This window comes from Geospiza fortis, unplaced genomic scaffold (assembly GCF_000277835.1).
Source record: "Geospiza fortis unplaced genomic scaffold, GeoFor_1.0 scaffold99, whole genome shotgun sequence".
Taxonomy (NCBI): domain Eukaryota; kingdom Metazoa; phylum Chordata; class Aves; order Passeriformes; family Thraupidae; genus Geospiza; species Geospiza fortis.
Window position 1 is genome coordinate 32871 of NW_005054521.1, and position 20909 is coordinate 53779.

General features: G+C 37.7%; 1 protein-coding gene across 2 annotated transcripts in view; it reads left to right on the forward strand.

The window, feature by feature from the left end:
* Positions 1–20909, forward strand: part of MAP4K3 (mitogen-activated protein kinase kinase kinase kinase 3) — a 57313-nt gene that overhangs the window by 6701 nt on the left and 29703 nt on the right. The window contains exons 2-12 of one of the 2 annotated variants that reach the window (XM_031063669.1): positions 559–614; positions 3330–3377; positions 5448–5490; positions 6141–6213; positions 8538–8669; positions 8969–9031; positions 9113–9194; positions 9299–9409; positions 13386–13461; positions 14388–14446; positions 17001–17063. In XM_031063669.1, coding sequence (XP_030919529.1) covers positions 559–614; positions 3330–3377; positions 5448–5490; positions 6141–6213; positions 8538–8669; positions 8969–9031; positions 9113–9194; positions 9299–9409; positions 13386–13461; positions 14388–14446; positions 17001–17063 — 806 coding nt within the window. The remainder of the gene's footprint in view (positions 1–558; positions 615–3329; positions 3378–5447; positions 5491–6140; positions 6214–8537; positions 8670–8968; positions 9032–9112; positions 9195–9298; positions 9410–13385; positions 13462–14387; positions 14447–17000; positions 17064–20909) is intronic. The other variant, XM_005429071.2, reaches the window with a different exon arrangement.

The following is a 20909-nucleotide window of genomic DNA, read 5'->3' on the forward strand; positions in this document are numbered from 1 at the left end:
CTGAACCGGCTTACAGGGGGAGTTTGAGGAGGTGCTTGGTGCGGCAGGCCCAGGAGCAGCAGTGCTGACAGCTGATTTCAGAGAAAGGCTGGGAAGCTGGAGGGAACAGCTTCTCTGGCAGTGGAAAGGATGGAAGGAGAGATCGGGTCACAAATGGTACAAAGAACTGCCCAGGGCTCAAAGGGGACTGAACAGAGTTGGCTGCAACTCTGAGTCACTGAGTGGAAAGTCCAGCCCTTTATAGAAGAATACAATGGGTTTGTTCAGGGGAAAGAGATAGGCTTAAATCATTACTTGTGCTTCTTTTTCCTAAGTACTGTGAGATTTAAATACAGAAGAATTAGTAGTTTCCATTCTAACAGTGCTGAACATTTTTGACTTTAAAAAATGCTATGATCTTTAGGGTGCTCAGTCTGGGATAAAGGCTAAGCATATTTACTTAGATACTAGTAGTGTAAGATCCTGTCAGTTTGAATGGAAGTAATTGAGGTATGAATTTGGAATGGGCGGTATCTTACCTGATTTTGAGATTTTTTTTCTTTTTTCCTTCCATTTCAGTGACTGGACCACTATCAGAGCAACAGATTGCCTATGTTAGCAGAGAAACACTACAGGTAGTGTCTCCTCAGGTCCTTGTGGTTGTCTTTTAGTGTAAAAGTGTTAAAAGCTAAGAATAAAAGCTACAAATAACAAGTGATGCCATCGAAGTCCGATAACTGGATGACACAGCGCTTTTCTTGGACTTTTGAGGAGGTCCCATATTAAAGCCTAGAAATTTGTATAATTGTATAACCTCAGTTACCCTGGATCATTTGAAGAAAGCTCTTGTCATCTTTCTGCTGTTAATTTTATATTTGTTTTTGAAAGGAGGGAAGCACTATGTTTTCTTGATCTGTATTTATGGTATAAATTAGTTACTGCAAGTTTGAAGGGAAATTAAAACACTCCATTTTGCATATATAATAATTGATCTGTGCCAATAGGAAAAAAATTGCCTGTGTGCTTGAGATGTTGAAGTCATTTACCTCTCCGTGTGGGTTTCCTTTCATTTTTCTTTCCTAAGTTACAGGTTCAATACAGCAATAAAACTTAATCAGAGACTGCTTTTTTGATGGATGTCTTGCTTCCCTCTGAGAGAGCAGTTCTTGACTTGTAGTGAAGGCAAACCTGTTGAATGCCATCAGTTGAGATCTGCTGCCTCTCACTCTTTGAAGATGGCTCTGTTCCAAGCCATCCCTTGGTTGTCACTTAGCATCTCCCTGTGCTATGCCAGAGACTGCTGCCTTCTGACTTGCAGGATGTGGCGCTTTTTTTCACTTACAGATCAGGCTTATGTGACATCTGGGAGCGTTAAGAGTTTTGAGTCTTTAAACCCTTTTGTTCTTAGACACTTGTAGAATGGTTTGCCTTAGAAGGGGCCTTTAAAGACCCCCCTGCAATGAGCAGGGGCATCTTTAACTAGATGATGCTCAGAGCCCTGTCCAACCTGACCCTGAATGTTTCCAGAGATGGGGCATCCACCACCTCTCTCTGCAACTTTTTCCAGTAGTTCATCAGCATCATAAGAAAAGAATTCTTCCTTTACTTGAAAACCATTACACCTTGTCGTGTCACAACAGGCCCGGCTAAAAAGTTTCTCCCCATCTTTTTTATGAGACCTCTGCACGTTGGGTGATGATGCCCTTGATCCCACTGTCTGTATCAACAGTGGACTAAAGTGTAGTGTGGGACCCTGAGGGACACCGCTTGTCACTCTGGACATTGAGCTTGTTTACCACTGCTTTCTGGATACAATCATTTAGGAATTCATTACCAACCAAACAGTCCATCAATCAATTCTATAATCTTCTTGGATATGGAGGAGTGAGTTGTCTGGAATGGAGTTTATGAAGCCACTTATTTGTATGAGAAGATATCTTGGTTAATATGTGTAAATTGCATGTGAGAAAAAGCTTACTGTTTTGTGTTTTCTAAATGTTATTCATTGACCCATTTTTCTATATTTTAAATTGTTTGTAAATACATGTTTATAATACTCTGACCAAATATAATGCATATAGTTTCAGATATCTTGTTGCAGCTTATAATGGAACACCATTTTCTCAAGTAAGAAGTCTGAGAATATAGGCTATTGTCCATCCACAGATTTGTCCAACATTAATTTTGCCACCAGTGTCCATGAATCCAGAGTCTCACTTGGATGCTGATGTTAACATTCAGTTTCCATATTTAGAAGCCCATTGAATCCTCCATTTTTAAAATATACCTGCTGTCCATTTTGCTGGAATCCGTGAGATTTGATTCTGAAAAGATGGATCTTTTAAATATGGCCTTTAAAGTAACTGTCTCCAGACATTCAGTTTTGAAAGTGGTGACTTCACATTCTTCCAGGGCAGTACTAAAAGTGTGTGAATTAATGGCCTTTGTATGCCAGTTGCATCCAGAGATTTAAGGAGTGTGCATGGGACTCTTCTGCCTAATGCCAGTTGTTGCAGTGGTCGGGTGGATGCTTTGATTAATTACAATTTAAATTTTGCAGTCAAATCTCTGATGTCTTGCACGAACTGGCAAAAAATATGAGTCTTCACATGGGTATTTCTCATGAACATGGAGCCGTGAAGGTTCATGGTCACAGAGCAAGGAAGATGTTTGTGTGTGATTTTACTTCTGGAAGAGAATTCTAGAGATAAGCCTGGAGTGTCCAAAGTGACACAGTCTCTGATGTGCCATGCAGGGATTTGGTTCTGCAGAATTCTTCCAGAATTTAAACTTAGTTTCTAACTTGTGTGGAGTCTTAAAATGTTTTGGTACAAGACCCAGACAGCCAAATGCTTTTGCAGAAATCCATGAAATAGACTTGAATTTCTAGGCTTGATTGAAATATGTAATGATACAGAAGAACACTTTACTAGTGGTCCAGTGATCTGACTGCTGAACAGAAGACTCCTAGGCCATTTGCCAGTAATTACTTTGGTCTAAAAAGGTGGCAGTTACCGTGTCCAGAGAAAAACTTGTTTCGGGAATACTCTTCTTCCAGTAGGTGTGGTGACTGATATTACTTCCATCTATCCTGTGTTTTAGATAAATGTCTAAATATCTTTATACAAAGATGCTTAGGTATGCTGCTTTATATAAAGATATTAGATATGCTGCTACATCTATTGAATCTGCAAATTTACAGCAAATTACCCTGAAATATAAAAATGTTCTTCAGTCAGTGAGTCATTTAGATGATGAAATTAGATCCTAAATATATGTGGTAATTAAATAAGAAATGTATGTCAAATGAAAAATGTTGGACTAAATTACTATTTAAATATTTTATGCAGGGACTATATTACCTTCACAGTAAAGGAAAAATGCACAGAGATATAAAGGTAAGTAAAAACTGAAGGTTTTTTTGGTGCTTTTAAAATAGGTGACATCACCTCTAGTGATCTTTACTGTTACGTATCAGTTTTCAGTACATTTCTGAATATGTAGGGATTTTTAATCTATTAGAATGAAATCAAATTTTCTGCCCAAGGCAAAAAAAAAAATCTTTCTTTAAAATATATGCATGGAAATAGTTTGTTCTTTTCCTTGTAACCGCACCAACTGTTTATGTGGACCAGTGCTTTGGAATTTAGCCATGAGCTGGTGTCCAGAGCAGTATGTGTTCAGATGGCTTCAGGGTGTGTGCTCTGTGCGAAAGAAAAGTTTGCTCTTCCCACAGCTTTTCCAGGGAACTCCATATACTTTTCTTTTTGAACCAGCTAGTGAGCAGAGCTCTTGCTTTGGCTTCTTGCATCGTGGTGAGCAGATTGCAGGGCAGAGGCTGCTGTTCTGTGCAGTTCTTGGAGACTACTTCTGTCCCCTCCTTCGCATGCTAAAAATAGAGAGGGTGCTGCAAATCAGGCTATTAGTACTGACTTACTTAAATCTCCATCTCAGCAAAGCTACATCAAAAGTGGCTTGTTCAGACTCTTATACTCTGTTATTGTTTCCTTCTGGTGCTTCCTGTTGACTTTTTGTTCCTGAAGTTTTACTACCTAGTCTTTCCAAAGCCCTTCCAAACCTGGCAAACTTCCTCCTGGAAATTTGACAGTAAATCATCATATTCTTTTGTGTTGTTGTGTGCTGGTTTTTTGGCTGGTTTTGGTTTCTTTTTTTTCCCAGCAGCTTTAACTGTAGTTGCCTTCATGCAGCCTGATTCCAAGTTGTTCTCAATGGCTGCAGAAGAATATGTGGGTTTTGAGCAATCACAAAAGTAATTTCTGAATGAAAGATTACTTCAGGTGCCAAAATTAAATGTTTTCCACTATACTTTATAGAATGCTTGTAAGGATACAGTCCGTAGATACTCTTTCTAAGCAGAACTTTGCTAATAAATGCTTACAGTGCTTACATTGTGAAGATTTTTTTTAATCTGTTCTCATGAGCATGGAAAAGTACTGTCTTCATCTGCAGATTGCCTGACTGCTGAACTGTGTTTGCTTCCCTCAGTAGCCAAGTTCCATGTTTAGAGTACCTGTCCTGTTAGCTTGAAAGGTGAACAAGGTCAAGAGCATGTAAGCAGGGCTGTTACACTGTTTGCCAAGCTCATTAACTGTGCTTGTGCAGCGTGGGCCAAGTTAGCTGCATTTTATTGCAGGCCTGACTTTTCCTGCTCTGGGAAAAGCCATAATCTGTAAAAACACGGGTCTTCAGAGGTTCATCTCTGCTGCCTTTCCATCTACCTGATGGGCAGTGCAGTGCTGATGTTTGGAACTGTGTTTAGCCAGCTCTAATCTTCACTCAGCTCAACTGTACCTGCTTTCAGTCTTCAAATCGGGTTTGTTCTCAGTCCTTTTATCTTGTAATTTTGTAATACAAACCTCTGCTTTGGGTTAATTTTGGTTATTGAGCTGGAGTGGAACACACAGCCACACAAAAATGACCTCTCCAAGTCCAGCAGGAACAGAATCTTTGTTGCATAAGGACGGAAGTAGCTTTGCTAAATGCTTGATTATTGAGGCAGGTCCTTAAGGCTGTAATTATAAGCATGGCTCTCAAACAAGACAAAATGAGCTCCTACTTATGAAAAGAAAATGAAATTGTTTCCACTTTGACCTTTTGAGTTCCTGTTTCCTTTGAGTCATTGTAAATAGAAAAAAGTAAGAATTAATCAGCACAAGCAAATACTGTTTATTGTGAGGTTTTGTGTGCAATGCAAACTCTGTAGTACCATAGGCTTAACTAAAAATTAATGAAAAACACTGTATATCCAAGGAGATTTTTTTAATAACAGAATGGCAGCTTGCTAATTTCACAAACATTTCCTTGATAAGGCTGCAGGTTTATTGAACACAATCCTTGCTTTGTCTTTGGCCCCTAATTTGCTATAAGATCCCCCATATTTCTTTTTTTAATGTTGTATTGGAGGAATTGGCATGTTTTAATTCAAGTAAACTTTTCTTTTTTTAAAGGGAGCAAACATTCTTTTAACGGATAATGGACATGTAAAATTAGGTGAGTTAATATATCTTGGTGCTTTAAATTAATATTTTTATGTGTTCTAAGAAGCAGCATGCTCTGTTTTGTTTAATGAGGTGATGGTTCATGTGAGGTATTACTGAATATCAGAATTCTTTTTATCTTGCTGGTGGTATCTAACTAAACCATTGAATTAGTATTTGAGGATTAGTTGGAGTAATTTTGGAACAGTGAAGTAAAAGACCTGATACTGTAAAGGAAAAAGAAAAGTCAAATCACAGGGGTTTATAAATTTTTAATAAAATCTACCATCCAGAGTCCTTAAATGTGAAATGTACCTTGAAAGCGTAGCTGAAAGAATCTCTTTGGTAACACAAAATGAGGTGCTGTGTCTTATCAAAACCCTTCATGTGCCTGTTAGGTCTTCTGTGCCAGCCTGCTGTTCCTTGTGTGTATGAGGAACATTGGTGTGCATGTCTGGCAAGTGACTGAGGGGAGCTGACCAATGGTATCTGAGGCAGACCAAGTTTCTATTATTTGCTTTTGGTTTTTATTTTTTTGTTAAATATTTCCAGTATATTTAAGCACCTCTTAACAGTGGGGAAACCAAACTTGTGTTCATTAATAATTAATTACATCAAATCACTTGTTAACTGTTATTTTGTTTTTGCTTTTTTTTTTAATAGCTGATTTTGGAGTATCTGCACAGATAACAGCTACAATTGCCAAAAGGAAATCCTTCATTGGCACCCCATATTGGTAACTGTGTTTTACTTGACCATTAATATAATGGTAATACATATAATACTGTTGAAAAATTGTGATAAAGACATGCTCTGTCATTCCTGGGTAGACTAACCTCTAAAGGCTGTGTCAAACTTCCTGGTGATCATATCTGTGTTACTTATTCCAAATCCTGAATTAGCTCAGTGTCAGAGAAAAGGCTTTAATGCTCTGAAAACTTGAAAGGGTGTGTAGTGCCATCACTGTTGACTAATTTATCTTCATTTGGTAAAACCTAAAAACTAAGCAATTTTGCTTGCTTTTAACTTAAAGCTTTTAACTAAAAGCAAGTTTAATCTTGCTTTTAATCTTAAGTATTTTTTATTCCCTGATTTTTCATTTTGGTATTTTATGTTATTTCCCCTCCAGCCTAGATACAGCTTTTCTGTGTGATGAGTTTCCTTTGTCCTCACACATCCACAGACTTGTGCCATTTGTGAACTATTTCTCTAAGCCATTTTCTCCCTTTTTTACCTAAACTGATTGAATTCTGTGATACAGTTCTACCTGTGCTGCATCTCTATTCTTTCCCATTAAACTAGTGTGTGTAATTTTTCTTATCTGAAGTTCTGCCTTTCATTTAATCCTTTTCAGTACGAGACACATTCTCTTCTGTAAATCAGCACTTTTGTCATATGTTTCACAGACAAATACTGAAATTCTGTAGTCTGACAGCATAGTAGGTGCAAGATAAAAATACATATAATTAAAAAACCCTGTGTTCAAGTATTGACTTGAAATAGCCAAGCACAGTATTTTTAGCATTTTTCTTCGCACCAAGGCTTCACTTCCCTTTCAGAATAGCACAAACACCCATCAGTCATGATTATGTGATTGGTTTATGTCTCTTTCCCAAGATATCTGAGTGACTTCAGTGCTTGAAAGTCCTGTAACTTTCAAATCCTACCAGGCTTCTCAAATGACCTTAAATAGTAACTTTGAAAGTATTACATAGGTTAAATGCTGATGAAAAGCATTGGTTGTTCTTTGCAAAGCTTCTTAGAGATTTGAGAGCAGAATCAAGGAAGCAAAATTTTTGAGATTGCAGAGAAGAAAATTTAGTTGAAACAGGCCATGTGAAGGTTTTAGTGGTCATTTGATCTACATGTGTCTCAGGGCAGGTGAACTGCAGTGCTAGTAACGCTTCCGTTTAAATGTTTAACTCATGTTCGCCTTCTGCTGTGGTAACTCCCTCATTTTTGATTTAGAGTCATGGGGATTTTAATGAACTCTGGAAGAAATGTGTCTAAATATAGTTTAGTTATACAAACGTGAAGTAAGTTCTACCACCAAACCTGCTGATATTTTCAGATCTACAGATAAGGAATGGAAAGGGCCCACAAGGGCCATTGAGTCTGACTCTTAGCCCTGTACAGGACATCCCCAAGTGTCACACCACGTGTGGGAGAGCATTGTCCAAACACTTATTGAGCTCTGGCAGGCTTGGTACTGTGACCACAGGATATCTGTTTTTGAATAATGCATCAGTTGAGATGCTGCTTGATGATCTCCTGGAGCACTCTCTAAGTGATTTCATCTGTATTACATTTATTGAGTTACTTAGTGCTACTTTGCAGGTGATCAGGACTGATAAAGCTTAAAGCTAAGAAATACTAACATGTTGGCCACCTTGCAGGGCTACATAGGACAATCAAATTCATAATTCTCTTTGGCCATCAAAAAATATGACAATTCCAAGTGAATAATTTCCTTTAGGTATTCCTATTTATGTGCCAGTTATGTTTGTTCAGTTTTGCCACCTGAGAATGTGAAACCACTTTGTTGACATAAAAAGGCCACCTGACATGAGTGAAACAGATTTTACAAATGAGGAGTGCTGTATACAGAGGTGACAATGAGTCCCATGCTTTCAGGGTACAAGAAAGCTGACATTTTATTGCTTTTTCTCTTGTTAGAATTTTTCTCTTCAAAGTCAGTGGATCACTTTCTGGGCAATATATAAATTTGGGTATTATGTGGATTTTATTGTAGTTGAGTAATTATACTTCAGGGTCTTTGGTTATTGAGTAGTGTTTAGTCTCTATTTATTAGAGACAGATTGATTTCATCCACTTACTCCTGAATGGCCCTTGTAGAAACTGCCTGTTAGTTATTAGAAGATGACTAAGGGCAACTTCAGGTGTACATTGCATAATTTTTTACACACTCACTTGTGTGTGTATATCTATAATATACTGTGACCTTATCTTTTTAGAGCTTTAAGGAAGAGAATACTATGTATACAAAGAATGTTTGAATTGTGCTGAGAAGTTTACCTAAAAATGTCTCTTACTGTTCAGGATGGCACCAGAAGTTGCTGCAGTAGAAAGGAAAGGTGGCTATAACCAACTGTGTGATCTGTGGGCAGTTGGAATAACTGCAATAGAGCTTGCTGAACTTCAGCCTCCAATGTTTGACCTACATCCAATGAGGTTAGTAAAGGGTTAGAGCTTGGTGGGTAAATGCAGCTAATTAAATAATCCATTTGAAGAAATGGCTGTGTGTGCTTGTGAGTTTTGGGTGTACTGCAAGGGCACTGGGCTGTGAGTGTTCTGAGTGAACAGAAATGAGACAGAAATTGTAACAACTCCTTCTGGTGCATAAATGTATAAACTCCTGGTTGAGTCTCTTAAACTGATGTGGCTTCTTCTTGCCTATTAAATAAAGTGTTTAATAATTTATCTCGTGTATTGCAGCATACCCACAGAAATGCTGTTGTTCTTTTTTTCAGAGCACTTTTTCTAATGACAAAAAGCAACTTCCAACCTCCTAAATTAAAGGACAAAATGAAATGGTAAGTGCTTTTTTGTTTCAGTAGATAATGAACGTACTGTACTTGGAAATTGATTTTAATGTTTAGCACTTTGTTTTACAGGTCCAATAGTTTCCATCATTTTGTGAAAATGGCACTTACAAAAAATCCTAAAAAAAGACCTACCGCTGAAAAATTACTACAGGTATAAATTTATGTATGAGGGGTCTTTTCTAAAGTTATACAATTAAAATATGCTTAGTGTGGGTGGCTGGAATTTTAATCTCTGTGTTTCCCTCTGTCTTTCAGCATCCCTTTGTTACCCAGCCATTAAATCGAAGTCTTGCCATTGAACTTTTGGATAAAATGAATAATCCTGATCATTCCACTTACCATGATTTTGATGATGATGATCCTGAGGTAGGAATATCTTCTGATCATAGAATCAGATTAAGTTTTTGTTTGCCAGCAAAACTAAATTATTGTGATTTATTGAGCCCCAGGACTTTTTGTGATCTGGGAATAGTCTCAGGAGTTGCTTTTACTTTTAGTTGTGCTGCTCTTTCACTCATACAGGCACTTAGCAAAAATAATTATATTTTTGGGAAGGGAAGATTGAAGAAAAAGAGATTTTACTGCTTCAAAATTGTTGAAGAACAGCAATGAACAAAATTTTGAAGCATTTCTGTGATGTGCTTCTCCAGTCCTGAGTTCTGTCATGCATTCTGCTGTGTGTTTCTTTGTAAAGTTATGTTTCCATCGGCAAAGAAAGCATTCATAAAACTGATTAATTCGTCTGTGTAAAAGCAAATGATCCTGTAGTTGTTTTTGTTCAATAGTTTGATGTGTATATTTTGCAGATTGTATTTTTCCATCTTAGAATACTCTGAAACTTGATTTCACCTACAGTTTTATCAAAGAGTTTCTGATTTTCTGCTCAAACAGCTGGGAAAAAGTAGTCTGCTTATGTAAGATGATAAACAGCACAGGGCTGAAGTGTTTAATAAATAAGAGAAAAGAGATAGATATTCTGTTACTTCATCCTGTCTTCATACTTTGCTGCACGTTAGTGAATACTTTTCAAATGTTTACAGTTCCCTAACTGGTGGCCTTTTCTTTTAAAGAAAAAATGTAATCCTTTTAACACAAATGCCGTGATTCTTTAATTACATATTTTTGGTTCTTTTTAATGGGTAAACTAATCTAAAAATGCCTTCAGAGGAAAAGAAGCTTAAAAGAGGCAACTAATTTAAGGGACTAATTTTCAGATTTTACAAGTTAAATGAGCTTTTACCTGCTTGAATAGCAAAGACCAGCTGACTTTTCACCAAGTCTTTCTTAAAAGCTAAAATAAAAAGTGTGGGAAGAAGCCAAAGTGAAATAGATAATTTTTTGTGTTATGGAGTGCAGTGCTTACACATTTTCCAAATAAGAGGGAAAGAGATGAAGGCATAAGGATGAAATAATAGTCAGTACTTTTAAAAGCAAATGTACGTAGTGGGAGTGGGAGAAAAAATTAGTAGATTTTTCTGATTAAAAAAAAATTAAAAGTCAAACACACAAGAACTCCCTTAATGTGGTTGACTTTCAGGTCACTTAAGAGAAAGGTGTCTGATTCCACATGGAGTCTGCACTGAGTAACTTGGATCTTCTCACCATAAGCTCTTTACTGTCCTTTAGTTCTCTCTCTGCTCAGTGATGAGCGAGAGCTGTGAGGCCCTTAAAGAGGTGTTTCTCAGCTTACAAAATAGTGTTCGCTCTTATATGTCCCTTGTGACTTAGCATTAAGAAGGCTCTTCTGTTGTCTGCTGTATGACTTATCAATTACCCCATAATAAAGTGTGGTATCAGGAGCAAAAGCTGTGTCTTTTCTGGGGAGAAGCTTAGCAAGTTTTGTATTTCAGATGATAGGCAGGGCAATCTTGGCATTGTGGTCTTTCTGGTAATAAAAACAAGTGAAGTAAGAAGTGTATATGCTTCTTTTATGCACAATTTAACATTGTTCAAAACTCACCTGCTCATAGAGGCATCTGGAGGTCTTAATTTAGGGATTGGCCAGTCCTGTGACTGTCACAATTGCCTGAACGCGTCCATCAAAAATTAAAAGATGTGACAAAATGTGGTACAACGTAACATATCCAAAAACACCGTTGAGAATTGAGAGCTTCAGATTTACTCCTCAGTTTGTTTACAGCTATGGATTTTTTTGGGTGGGTGGTGTTCATGTTTTGAGTTTTTTTGGTGGGTTGTTTTTCTTTTTTGGAGACGAGGGAGCTTTTCACTCTGTCAGTGGTCTTTGAAGGCAGGTCTGCTGCCCACTGTGGTGACAGGTCTTCACTTGGCCTGTGCTGCTTTTAGGGGGATGCAATCTGTTACTGCTTGGATAGTCTGCAGAGCTGTGAAGTACATCTGAATTTCCCACCACTCTGAGGAGTACCATGCTACATTTTAAATAATTCTAAACTCAAAGGTGAAATGTTTAATGTGTGAAAACTAAAACCCATCCCATTACGTGGGTATAATTAAAAGGGCTCTTCTGTTCATGCAGCTGTTGTTCATTTAGCAAGTGTATCTGAAACTGACATTTCCAGTATTTTTCCCTACCCCAGCTCATGGAGGGCTTCACCTAATTTCCCATTCAGTCATGGACAGGATCGCTGCTTTGCGACTCTGGGCTTGTTGACAATTGCCTGTTCTCCCTATTTCTATGACAGTGATTCCCAGGATGAACGTGATATTAGCTGACATGGTTACAAAGAGGAAGGTGCTTATGTTTTATGCCTAGCACACTACAAATTTTGGGGATAAGATGCCTTTGAGATCTGTGCCATGATGGAAATTGTGCCCAAATGGCATTTGTGTCAGGAAGTTAACCTACATTCCTTTGTTCTCCTGCACAGCTCAGATGTCAGGTGTTTGTATCAGCCTGTTGTCAGTGCAGGTATTTCAAGGTGACTTGAGGACTTTGTCCTCATGACTGAGGGATGAAGATTTGATCCTGAATGTAATTCTGTGGTCATGGAGAAGATGATAGGAGGACAGGCTCTGTCTGTAGTGCAACACAGGCATCTGTGTCACGCTGCAAGTGCTCACACAGTATTGCTGCAAAGGTGAAAATACCTCCTAGCCCTGCTCCAGCTGGGCTCCTGGCACTGCAATTGCAGATGCACACACATCAGACATGACCAGGCAGTGCCTCTTAATGAAAGATCATAAATGAGCAAACTTTCAGCACATGGTATCAGATCAAACCTTGACATGCTGTAGCCAACCATTTTCGAAGCCCAAAGAGTGCACAATAGACAAAATGGAACTGTGGAAAGGAAAGATTGACATAAGCTGTGAGAAACAAAAAAAAAACTGCTGGTGAGAGTGGAGAAAATATACATCCACAGTCTATAAATCTCTGCAGTTTCAAGGAAGAGCAAAGTGAACAAAAATGGGAGGTGAAACATCATGTAGATATGTTAGATCCTAACAAGAATCAAGGAAGTAAGTGTGTGATGAAAAGAGGAGAAGGGAAATCATGTTTGCAGATTGTATTTTAGGAATAAATAGAGTCTTTGAGCTCTTCATTACTCTGTGAAAGTACAGCAACAATAGTATTAGTAACAAAAGGGTGATTCACATGCAAAGATGCTCACCATGGACCCTGAAGCAGTGAACAAGGGTGAAGAATGCCCCCACATTTCTAAGGGAGCTTGCAGTGGTGAATGTAGAAAGAAGAGGGAAAATCCAACAGCAGCAAAAAAGAAGGCCAGGTCTTGAAGTGTAGAACACTTCATCCTGTAGAGAAGTAAATGGAAATTCAGGGAAAAAAATAGAAGTGGAATATAAATATGAAGGTGAATTTGTAGAAATGTTGCCATCTGTCTTGCCACACAACACAGGAGTACCAGGAATACTCCTTCCTAGTCAGCTTTGAAAATCTCAGGTAGATTTCTCATCTGCTTAAATAACATAAACTGATTTCTAACATGTCATCAGTTAAGTTAAAAGCTAGGAAAATTATTTCAGTATCTCATGGAATGAAATCTGCCAGTAAGTCAGATTTTGTCTTACTGCTTATTTTAAAAACTACCAATACCCTTAAACTGAATGGTGAAAAAAGAAAATGCTACATGAGCAAAGAGAAAAGCTGACCAGCATTAGCTTTACTTGCTCAAATGCAGTGTTCTAAAATCCCTTTTACTGAAGGCACTCAACAGTTAAAATGTCTCCAAATAATTCTAACTTTAATATATTGAAAAATGCATACAATCTTTACATTTAGCTTTCACTTGATTTTTTTTTCTTTTTTTATGTTATGCTAAAGAAACCTGCTAAAAAGTGTTAGACAATACAAGGTTTCAAGTGAATATATTTGGGTATTAAATATTTTATTTTTTCCTTCTAGCCTCTCGTTGTGCCTCACAGAATTCATTCAACAAGTAGAAATGGGAGAGAAGAAAAGACACGCTCTGAAATAAACTGTAAGCATGTGTAATGTGACAATCATTGATATTATTTCAGCTGGTATTTTGGGTATCTGATGTACATAGAAACATTTTTAGTGATACATAGGAAAATAAAAGCTTAGACTATTTCACTTAAGGATATAAGATGTGTAAAATATTTTTATACGCCCTTTGTCAGAGTTTGTTATTGTTTCATCTTAATTGAACAAGACACAGCCTGAGCTCTTCTGAGAGCTGATTGACATTGTTTTATATTTTACTCCAGGAAGGATATTCAGACCAATGCCAGATTCAGCTGGGTAACAGAATGGATTATTCTTTCTTCCTTAATTTAGTATCTTGGATTTGCTTTTGAATTGAAACAGTCACACAGAGGTCGGGAAGGGAGGAGGTTGATTGGCCATTAAAAGCAGACTCCATTCCCAGGTTGTAGTAATTATTTTGCTTGAATTAAATACTTAGAGCTTTAGCTGTCTTTTCTTAGGTAAAGTCGAGAGTAGGAGTGTTCAAGAAGTCCTGCCAAAGAGTTATCCTGGAAGATTTGGTTAATTCACACCAAACTTCATTCAGCACTCTTTAGTACTAGGGAGTCTCTCAGAAGAACAGATCCAGTGAATTCACATCATGGAAAGTTTTTTCTGTAAAGTACAGGTGTATTGCACCTCTGAAGAGGATACTTCACTGCCCAATGTGCTTAGTGGTTTTCCTGTTCCTTCTAATGAGAAGGTGAGGCAAATGCCAACTGGGCTGCATTTGTGATAAAAGAGTACTTTCTGTGCCTATTAGTTTTTCTGGCAGTCACAAGTTTGGTATGTCCATGTGTCACAAGTTTCTGTCAGTGGGGATATGATGCATTCATTAAACTGAATTTTTGTTAGCCTTTGGAGCTCAGTCTTTTCTAACTAGAGTCCAACTTCTTGTTTTCCTTTTCTCCTCTTTAGTTGGCCAAGTAAAGTTTGATCCACCATTGAGGAAAGAGACAGAGCCACATCATGAATTTGTGAGTAACAAGCAGTATGGGCTATGCACTACACATTAATCCCTACAAATATCTGTGGGGAAGGAGAAATCCAAGATGTGTAGCATGTTTCCTTGGTGCTACTGAACTTGTTAGTGATTTTACTGACAAGTTGGAACACAGTGGGTTTTTTGTGCCATTACATTCACTATACGTAGCAAACCTCCTTATTTGTGGTTTCTGCCAGGTGTGCTGTATGTGCTAAGCAACAGCTCTTTGTGTTGCAGGTTTCCTCTATCCTTTATCCCTTACTGCCCAGTATACCATTCCCTTTATTTGCAGAGTTATTTTTTTGATTGTAGAATTCTTGTGTGTACTCATCTGTTTCTCCCCCTTGTTCTTGTATTGACAATGGAAATAATAAAATTGAGAGCTTGGGGAAGAGGTATGATGCATTTTAAAAGACTTTCCTCTGTGAATAATCCTTCTGTGGCCCTGCATCACAGCTGAGCCATCCTGAGTGTGGCAGCTGTTTTATGTCAAGGTGTGTTGCCAATGATTTCCTCCTGTGGACCCATCAGTACAAGGGGTGTGAGAAGTCAGGCTGTGAGGGAAGAGGTGTCTGTGCAATCTCACAATTGCAGTAGCTTCCTCTCTTCTATGGAGACTGTTGCTTTCCACATTTGTGCACTTCGGCAATTTCTTCAAGATAAAAAGACACTCCTTTGCTTCCTCACTGCAGACTTATGTGTTCTCTCTGTTTTTCTAAGGCAGGTGTTAAGGATAAAAAGTTGGCTTAGTAAATATGTGGGAGGGACACTGACTTTGCTCAGAGTTGGTTTTTGGAAGGGTGTGTACATAGGAATGTACTTCTGTAGTCTACAAACCACATGTGAGTTGGATTTCTGACACACACTTCCTTGTGGTGCTCTGTGGTTGTACTGAAATAATCCTTCCAAGTGCTTTGCCCTTTGGTAGTGGGTCAGCAGACTCTGGGTGTAAGAGGTTGTATTTAATCTTGCTTGTCCTCAGAAGTGGCTGGACGGGGAGCCTTAGTTTCTAGTGCCTGTTTGAGATGGAGGAGAGCAGCTTACCAAATGACACATAGGATTTAGACAAGTATTTCAGATGTGTTACTTAGACCTTGGCATAACTGCATAGCAGCATTATTTAGGAGCCCTGGTTATGTAAGTTTTTATTAAATGTGGTAATGAAGGCAGTGCTTCTACTACAACCCCATCATTTAACTCAAAATTATTTTTGAACTGATTCCAAGTTATTTTGTCTTTGCTTCCCTGTTGTAAAGAAAATACAATTGGAAGCATTGTATAGTTGAAACTGTCATGTTTTTGCTCATTAAGAGTTTCATTTATACACACACAGAGTTGTAATTGTAAAAATGTTAGTGGAGAGCTTGAAGTTTTAAAAATACTTTTCCCATTTCTTTCTTTTTATCAGTCACTGATGACACAGTGGGTAACTCAGTGGAGCAGTGGTGGATAAACCATAGTGCTCCATGGAGCAGTGGTGCTTTTATTGCACCTTAGGAACTTGAGTTGCTAAACTGGAGAGAAATTTTCTAAGGGGTTGAAAGCACAGCTTTTGAGAGCAGTTGTTTGACAGGTGTTGTTGGAAGGGAGAAATTGAGCCTTTTCCTGCACTGTGTTAGCAGTCAGGACCTTTGTACTTTGGAATCTCAGAAGTTCTTGCTGCTTGGTGAAGGGTCTGGAACGATCCAGATGAATTCTGCGATAAGTAAATGTCTTAGCGTTGTTTGTTCTGGTCAGGTGTTGCATATGTGAAACCTGTCCAAGGAACTTGCCTCATCTCCCTGTCTACACAGAACACCTGTAACTGTTAGTTTGAATCTTTCTGAAGAGGAAAATTTACTGCTCCATGCTTTATGTCAGAAAGAAGCATGCATACCTGATATAGATGTGATGTTGGGTCCAGAGGCCAAATTAAAAACATATATTTATAGACTAGCTGAAGACCAATGGACAATTTAAATTGGCATGGCAAACTGCAAACAAGTGACCTATTCAAAGAATGGAAGCTTTAGCTAAGAGCCTCAGCACAAACCAGCCTGTGGGAGAAGTTTGTAACAATCTGCCCACTCTGGCAGAGGAAGTCTTTGAAATGGAAGTGGGAGCAGGAGATGACTGTGTCTTCCTCCAGCAGTAACAGTGTGGATCTGTTTTCATTAAAGCAGTTCTCATGCTTTTGCTTCTGTCTCACCAAGCAGGCTTAAACTTACACTCAGTTACTTATGTGTGTGAGTGCACAAAGCCCTGGCCCCCTGCAGCATGAGAAGTTACTGTCAGTGCTGCACTGAAATGTTGAACTGGACTCTTCCTGGGACAGTTTGTCACACATTATCACAGCTCAGCTCATCATTTTGGTGTTTGATGATGTGACCATTCCCTTAGCTGTGTTTTACCTCCATTGAAAGAACTGTCTTAACATGGTTTTGAGTTTCAACTAACTAACTTTCAGTATCTCTTTTTTTTTAGCAAGAAAATTTACCTTTATGTGCATCTGGCTTTCAGTCACAATATAAATAATTTGCTTTTCTTGATCTCTATCTAATGAACAGCCTGACAGTAGCGATTTTTTGGACAATTCAGAAGACATATACTACACTGCAAGATCTAACCTGGTATTTTTTGTCTTATGCCTTTCTTTGTCAGTGTTAGTTTTGTCCTTGTTTTCCTTTTTCAAAGTTCATGTTTTGTCCTGTTGTTGTAGTAGTGGTATTTTCATCTGTAAAAATCATTAAATGTAACTATTAGTCTGTATGTCTATTTCTGTAGTGTAGAAAGAAATTCTTATTATGTGCAGCATTGACAGTATTTAACCTGTACTCATATTTACTTGAATCATTCTTATAGAAGGAGTTCAGTGTTATGCATTCGTGCATTCATTGTAATTTCTTTACTGCCATTCTGCGTGTCATTTGTTATTTTTTGGAGGGTGATTGAATATAGAAGAAACATTTTCTTTGTATTTCTGTCTGGTAGGTTTTTTTTTTTAATAATCCCATTCAAAGCTATAAAATTATGTAAGTCTGTGAATTCTCCAGATGGTAATTATGTTACAGAATTAATATACACTTAATAGAAATAACAGAAACTATGCTCATAACTGTTCTCAATGGCATTTGGAATCATTTAAAGTCTGATAAATTTTCCAAATTTTCTGTTGTTGCACTGCTAAAAAATCTGGTTTGTTAGCATCACACTGTGGAAATTACTCTAGGAAGTGAGTTTTCTTATTTCTCTCCTCTTTGTGTAGTTAAACACAGACTGTTGAGAAAAAGGAAGAAACATTCTGTAGTAAATTAAGAGCATTAATCTGCTAACTTTCTTGGATTTGTGAGATGTTTAATATAAGTGCACTGAGAGGAAGATGGGAGGCTGGGGTGTTTGAGAATGTCTTGGGTTTTATGTGATGTTTTTTGTTCTTAAGGTTTTTCTTGTTTGTTTGTTACATCATCAGTTAGCCTGGTGTGACTTGAATCTGCCAGAAACGTAGTTAGTGAAAGCTTAAACTGTCTTTGCCTTTGTTTTGAGATGAGTAGCTTAGATTTCCCTACCTGGTGGCAACACCCCCATCCTGTGCAGTTCCTCTCGTTTTGAGAGTGTGGTTTTGGCTTTTCAGTTTGGTTTGCTTTTGGTTTACTCTTTGCAGTTTAACACTTTTTTTTTTTTTTAAGGCTATTTTCAGTGTTGTCATATATCTTGCTAGCCTGGTATCTGTGGGTCTAAGAGAAGAATGAGAATATGTCTCATAACTGAATGTTCTTTCCCATCCTTCTTCCCTTCTTCTTTCCTGTTCTTTCCCATCTTTCTTCTACTCCATGCTGTTCAATACACTCTTCAAAAATTGTGACTATTATAAAACTTACCAAGTACTGTTGTTGTCACAGTCGTGAGATGTGTTTTAAAGTCACTCAACAGCACTTTGTCTGTTTCACTGCTTTCTTCACATCTTCCTGTGCTTATTTTGAATCAAAGTGGAGAATTTAGAGTTGATGGTAGTGCATCACCTATTTGGGAGATTCTTCAGTAAAGTCTAACCCTTAAAGGAGACAATTAGTAGTTGGTTCATTCTTCTGTAGGATGCACTAATCAGAGATTCTCTCTCTGTTTCCTTTCCCCACTCCTGCTCTGACAGTATTGGTTTCAGATATGTTGATTGAGGAGTGGTATGTGAGTTTTTCAAATGTTATCAAGAGGAAACAATTACACTTCTTCAGAAGCATGATGTATCACCTACTACTGTGGGGCTCTTTCGCTGCTGTTGTTCTGGTTTTATGAAATACCTCGTAAGTAACAACTCCCTTGCAGAGCTAAGATAATTTTAAAAAATTTCCATAGATTGAGGTGTATTTTGGGCCACATACAGTTGATATTGAAAGCAAAGTTGTACAGGATTTTGAACAGCTGGATTGATCATATGGCAGTTTGTGCACATTACCTTTCAAACGTTTGATGCATATGATGTGGCTACCCTTAAAAATCATTTCTCTCTTTTTCTTCTTCCCCTCCTTCTGCCTTTGCTTTTCTGAGGCACCTACGTGGATCTGCCAAAAGAATGGAGAAATTGAGTACAGGTCTTGTTTGCAGGGAAAATTTTGGATCCAATCCCCAGTATCCCTTTATGCAAATTGCAATCAGAAAGGACGGGATAGTGCTTCTCTTTCATCTTATACAAATATACTCCTTTGATTCATAGCTAAATAAATAACAGACTATGTTGCTCTAGATACAGGCTCTTCTGTCTTTCAGGATAGATATTTTTTCTGTTTTCTGCAACTAGGCAACAAGTTTCTCAGAAACTTTCTTGGGTACCTTCCATCTTTTGAGATTTTTTTGCACATGCTACTTCCTGTCATTTAGAGTTCTTCATGTTCCTATTTTGTCTTCTTAGTCTTATGTGCACATTAGACTTTGCATAAGGTAGATCTTTTCAACGTCTTTCTGTATATTTTAAAAGCAGTTGATTGGATCCTAGCTCAAATAAGTTGCAGAGCTGAGCATTGCATTTGCAGTGAGCTCAGGAAATGTTCTAAATCAAAGTCACCTTTAAAAATATGTGTTCCCTATTCTGGGACATTTTTAACCTATGCTATTGAACCTGAGTCACAAAAGCTTACTGTTTTTCCAACTCAAAACAAAATGTCACATTGAACTAAATGAAAATATTTTCACTTAGTTTATCCTGGTCTACAGTGAAATTCTGTGGCAAAACATTTTTCTTCCCATTTGTAGTGAGCTGAAAAATAATTCTGGTTCATACATGGAGAACTGTTCCGCACACCTTGGAAAGTGAGAAATACCATCAGAGAATTCCCAAAAAAAGATGAAGTGGGAAGGAGCCCCTGGTGATCTCTGGCTTACTTCTGTTTAAACTAGGAGCCTGGAGTAATTTAACCTGAAGAATATAGCACACAGTAAAAAGTGTTGAATTCTACTGTTAAAGTGACAGAGGAGTTAAATAAAACTTGGCTTTGGTATTTCAGGTTCCAACCTATAATTGTTTTCAGTTGTTACAAATGTAACATTCATTTAGGACTCCTTTAGCAAAGAATTCAGAGGTTTGCAGCTCCCATGCTGTCTGCACTGTTGTCCTTGCCGGGTGCATTTATACATTTGGTCCTATTTAAATACTTCTGTCATGGTTGGTTTTTGTTTTCTTTTGCCTCATAAATATGCCCTGGGTTTTAACAATTTGTGATCATTTTTGGTAGCAGTTACTTTTAGGAATATAATGTTTCCTCATAGCTATTCTGTGATTTTTAATTAGTTGTGACAGAAAAGCTAAAATATTGGTAGGAAAAGATTGAACTAAAGAGATTGACATAGATAACAGAGAACCTTATCCAGGAGCATTTTGCTTTAATTTAAGTAATTTTTCTCCTCACTACACATACATACATATGCTTTTTCTGTGCTGCAACCCATGAAGACTCCTGTCCTACTTTAGCTAACCTAGCTCTAAAAACATATTGCAGCTATCAGTATTAGATTTCAGAGAGTCTTCATACCTTTTCCAGCTTTAGGTAGTGAAATGGAGCATGGTCCTTAGATCAGAAGAAAGTAAGTGGAAATGGTGGAAAAGTACCAGTGGTTTTTGCTCTTTTGTTTTCCTCTCCTGCATGTTTTGGGTATTTTCTGCTTGGAAAAAGTAATTAAGAAAATGAGATGTTCAGTTTTACTGCTAGGAGGCAAGGGGATGTTCACAGACAAAATGCATGGAGAACTGAAATACAAAGGAAGAAGGGAACAGTGGTTGTGTAGCAGTAATGCACATTAAAACCTCACTCAGCCACCAGGGAAGAATTATATTTAGCCTATTCAAAAAAAATACATTTAACTCGGTTTTTCTGATGCGTTAGGCTATCCAGAGAAATTCAAGAATGCACGTTTTATTGAAATAAGGGCATTAAAATACAGAGTATGCCTTAGGTAGTGTTAGGCTCTTTTAAAAATTAACTTCCTCT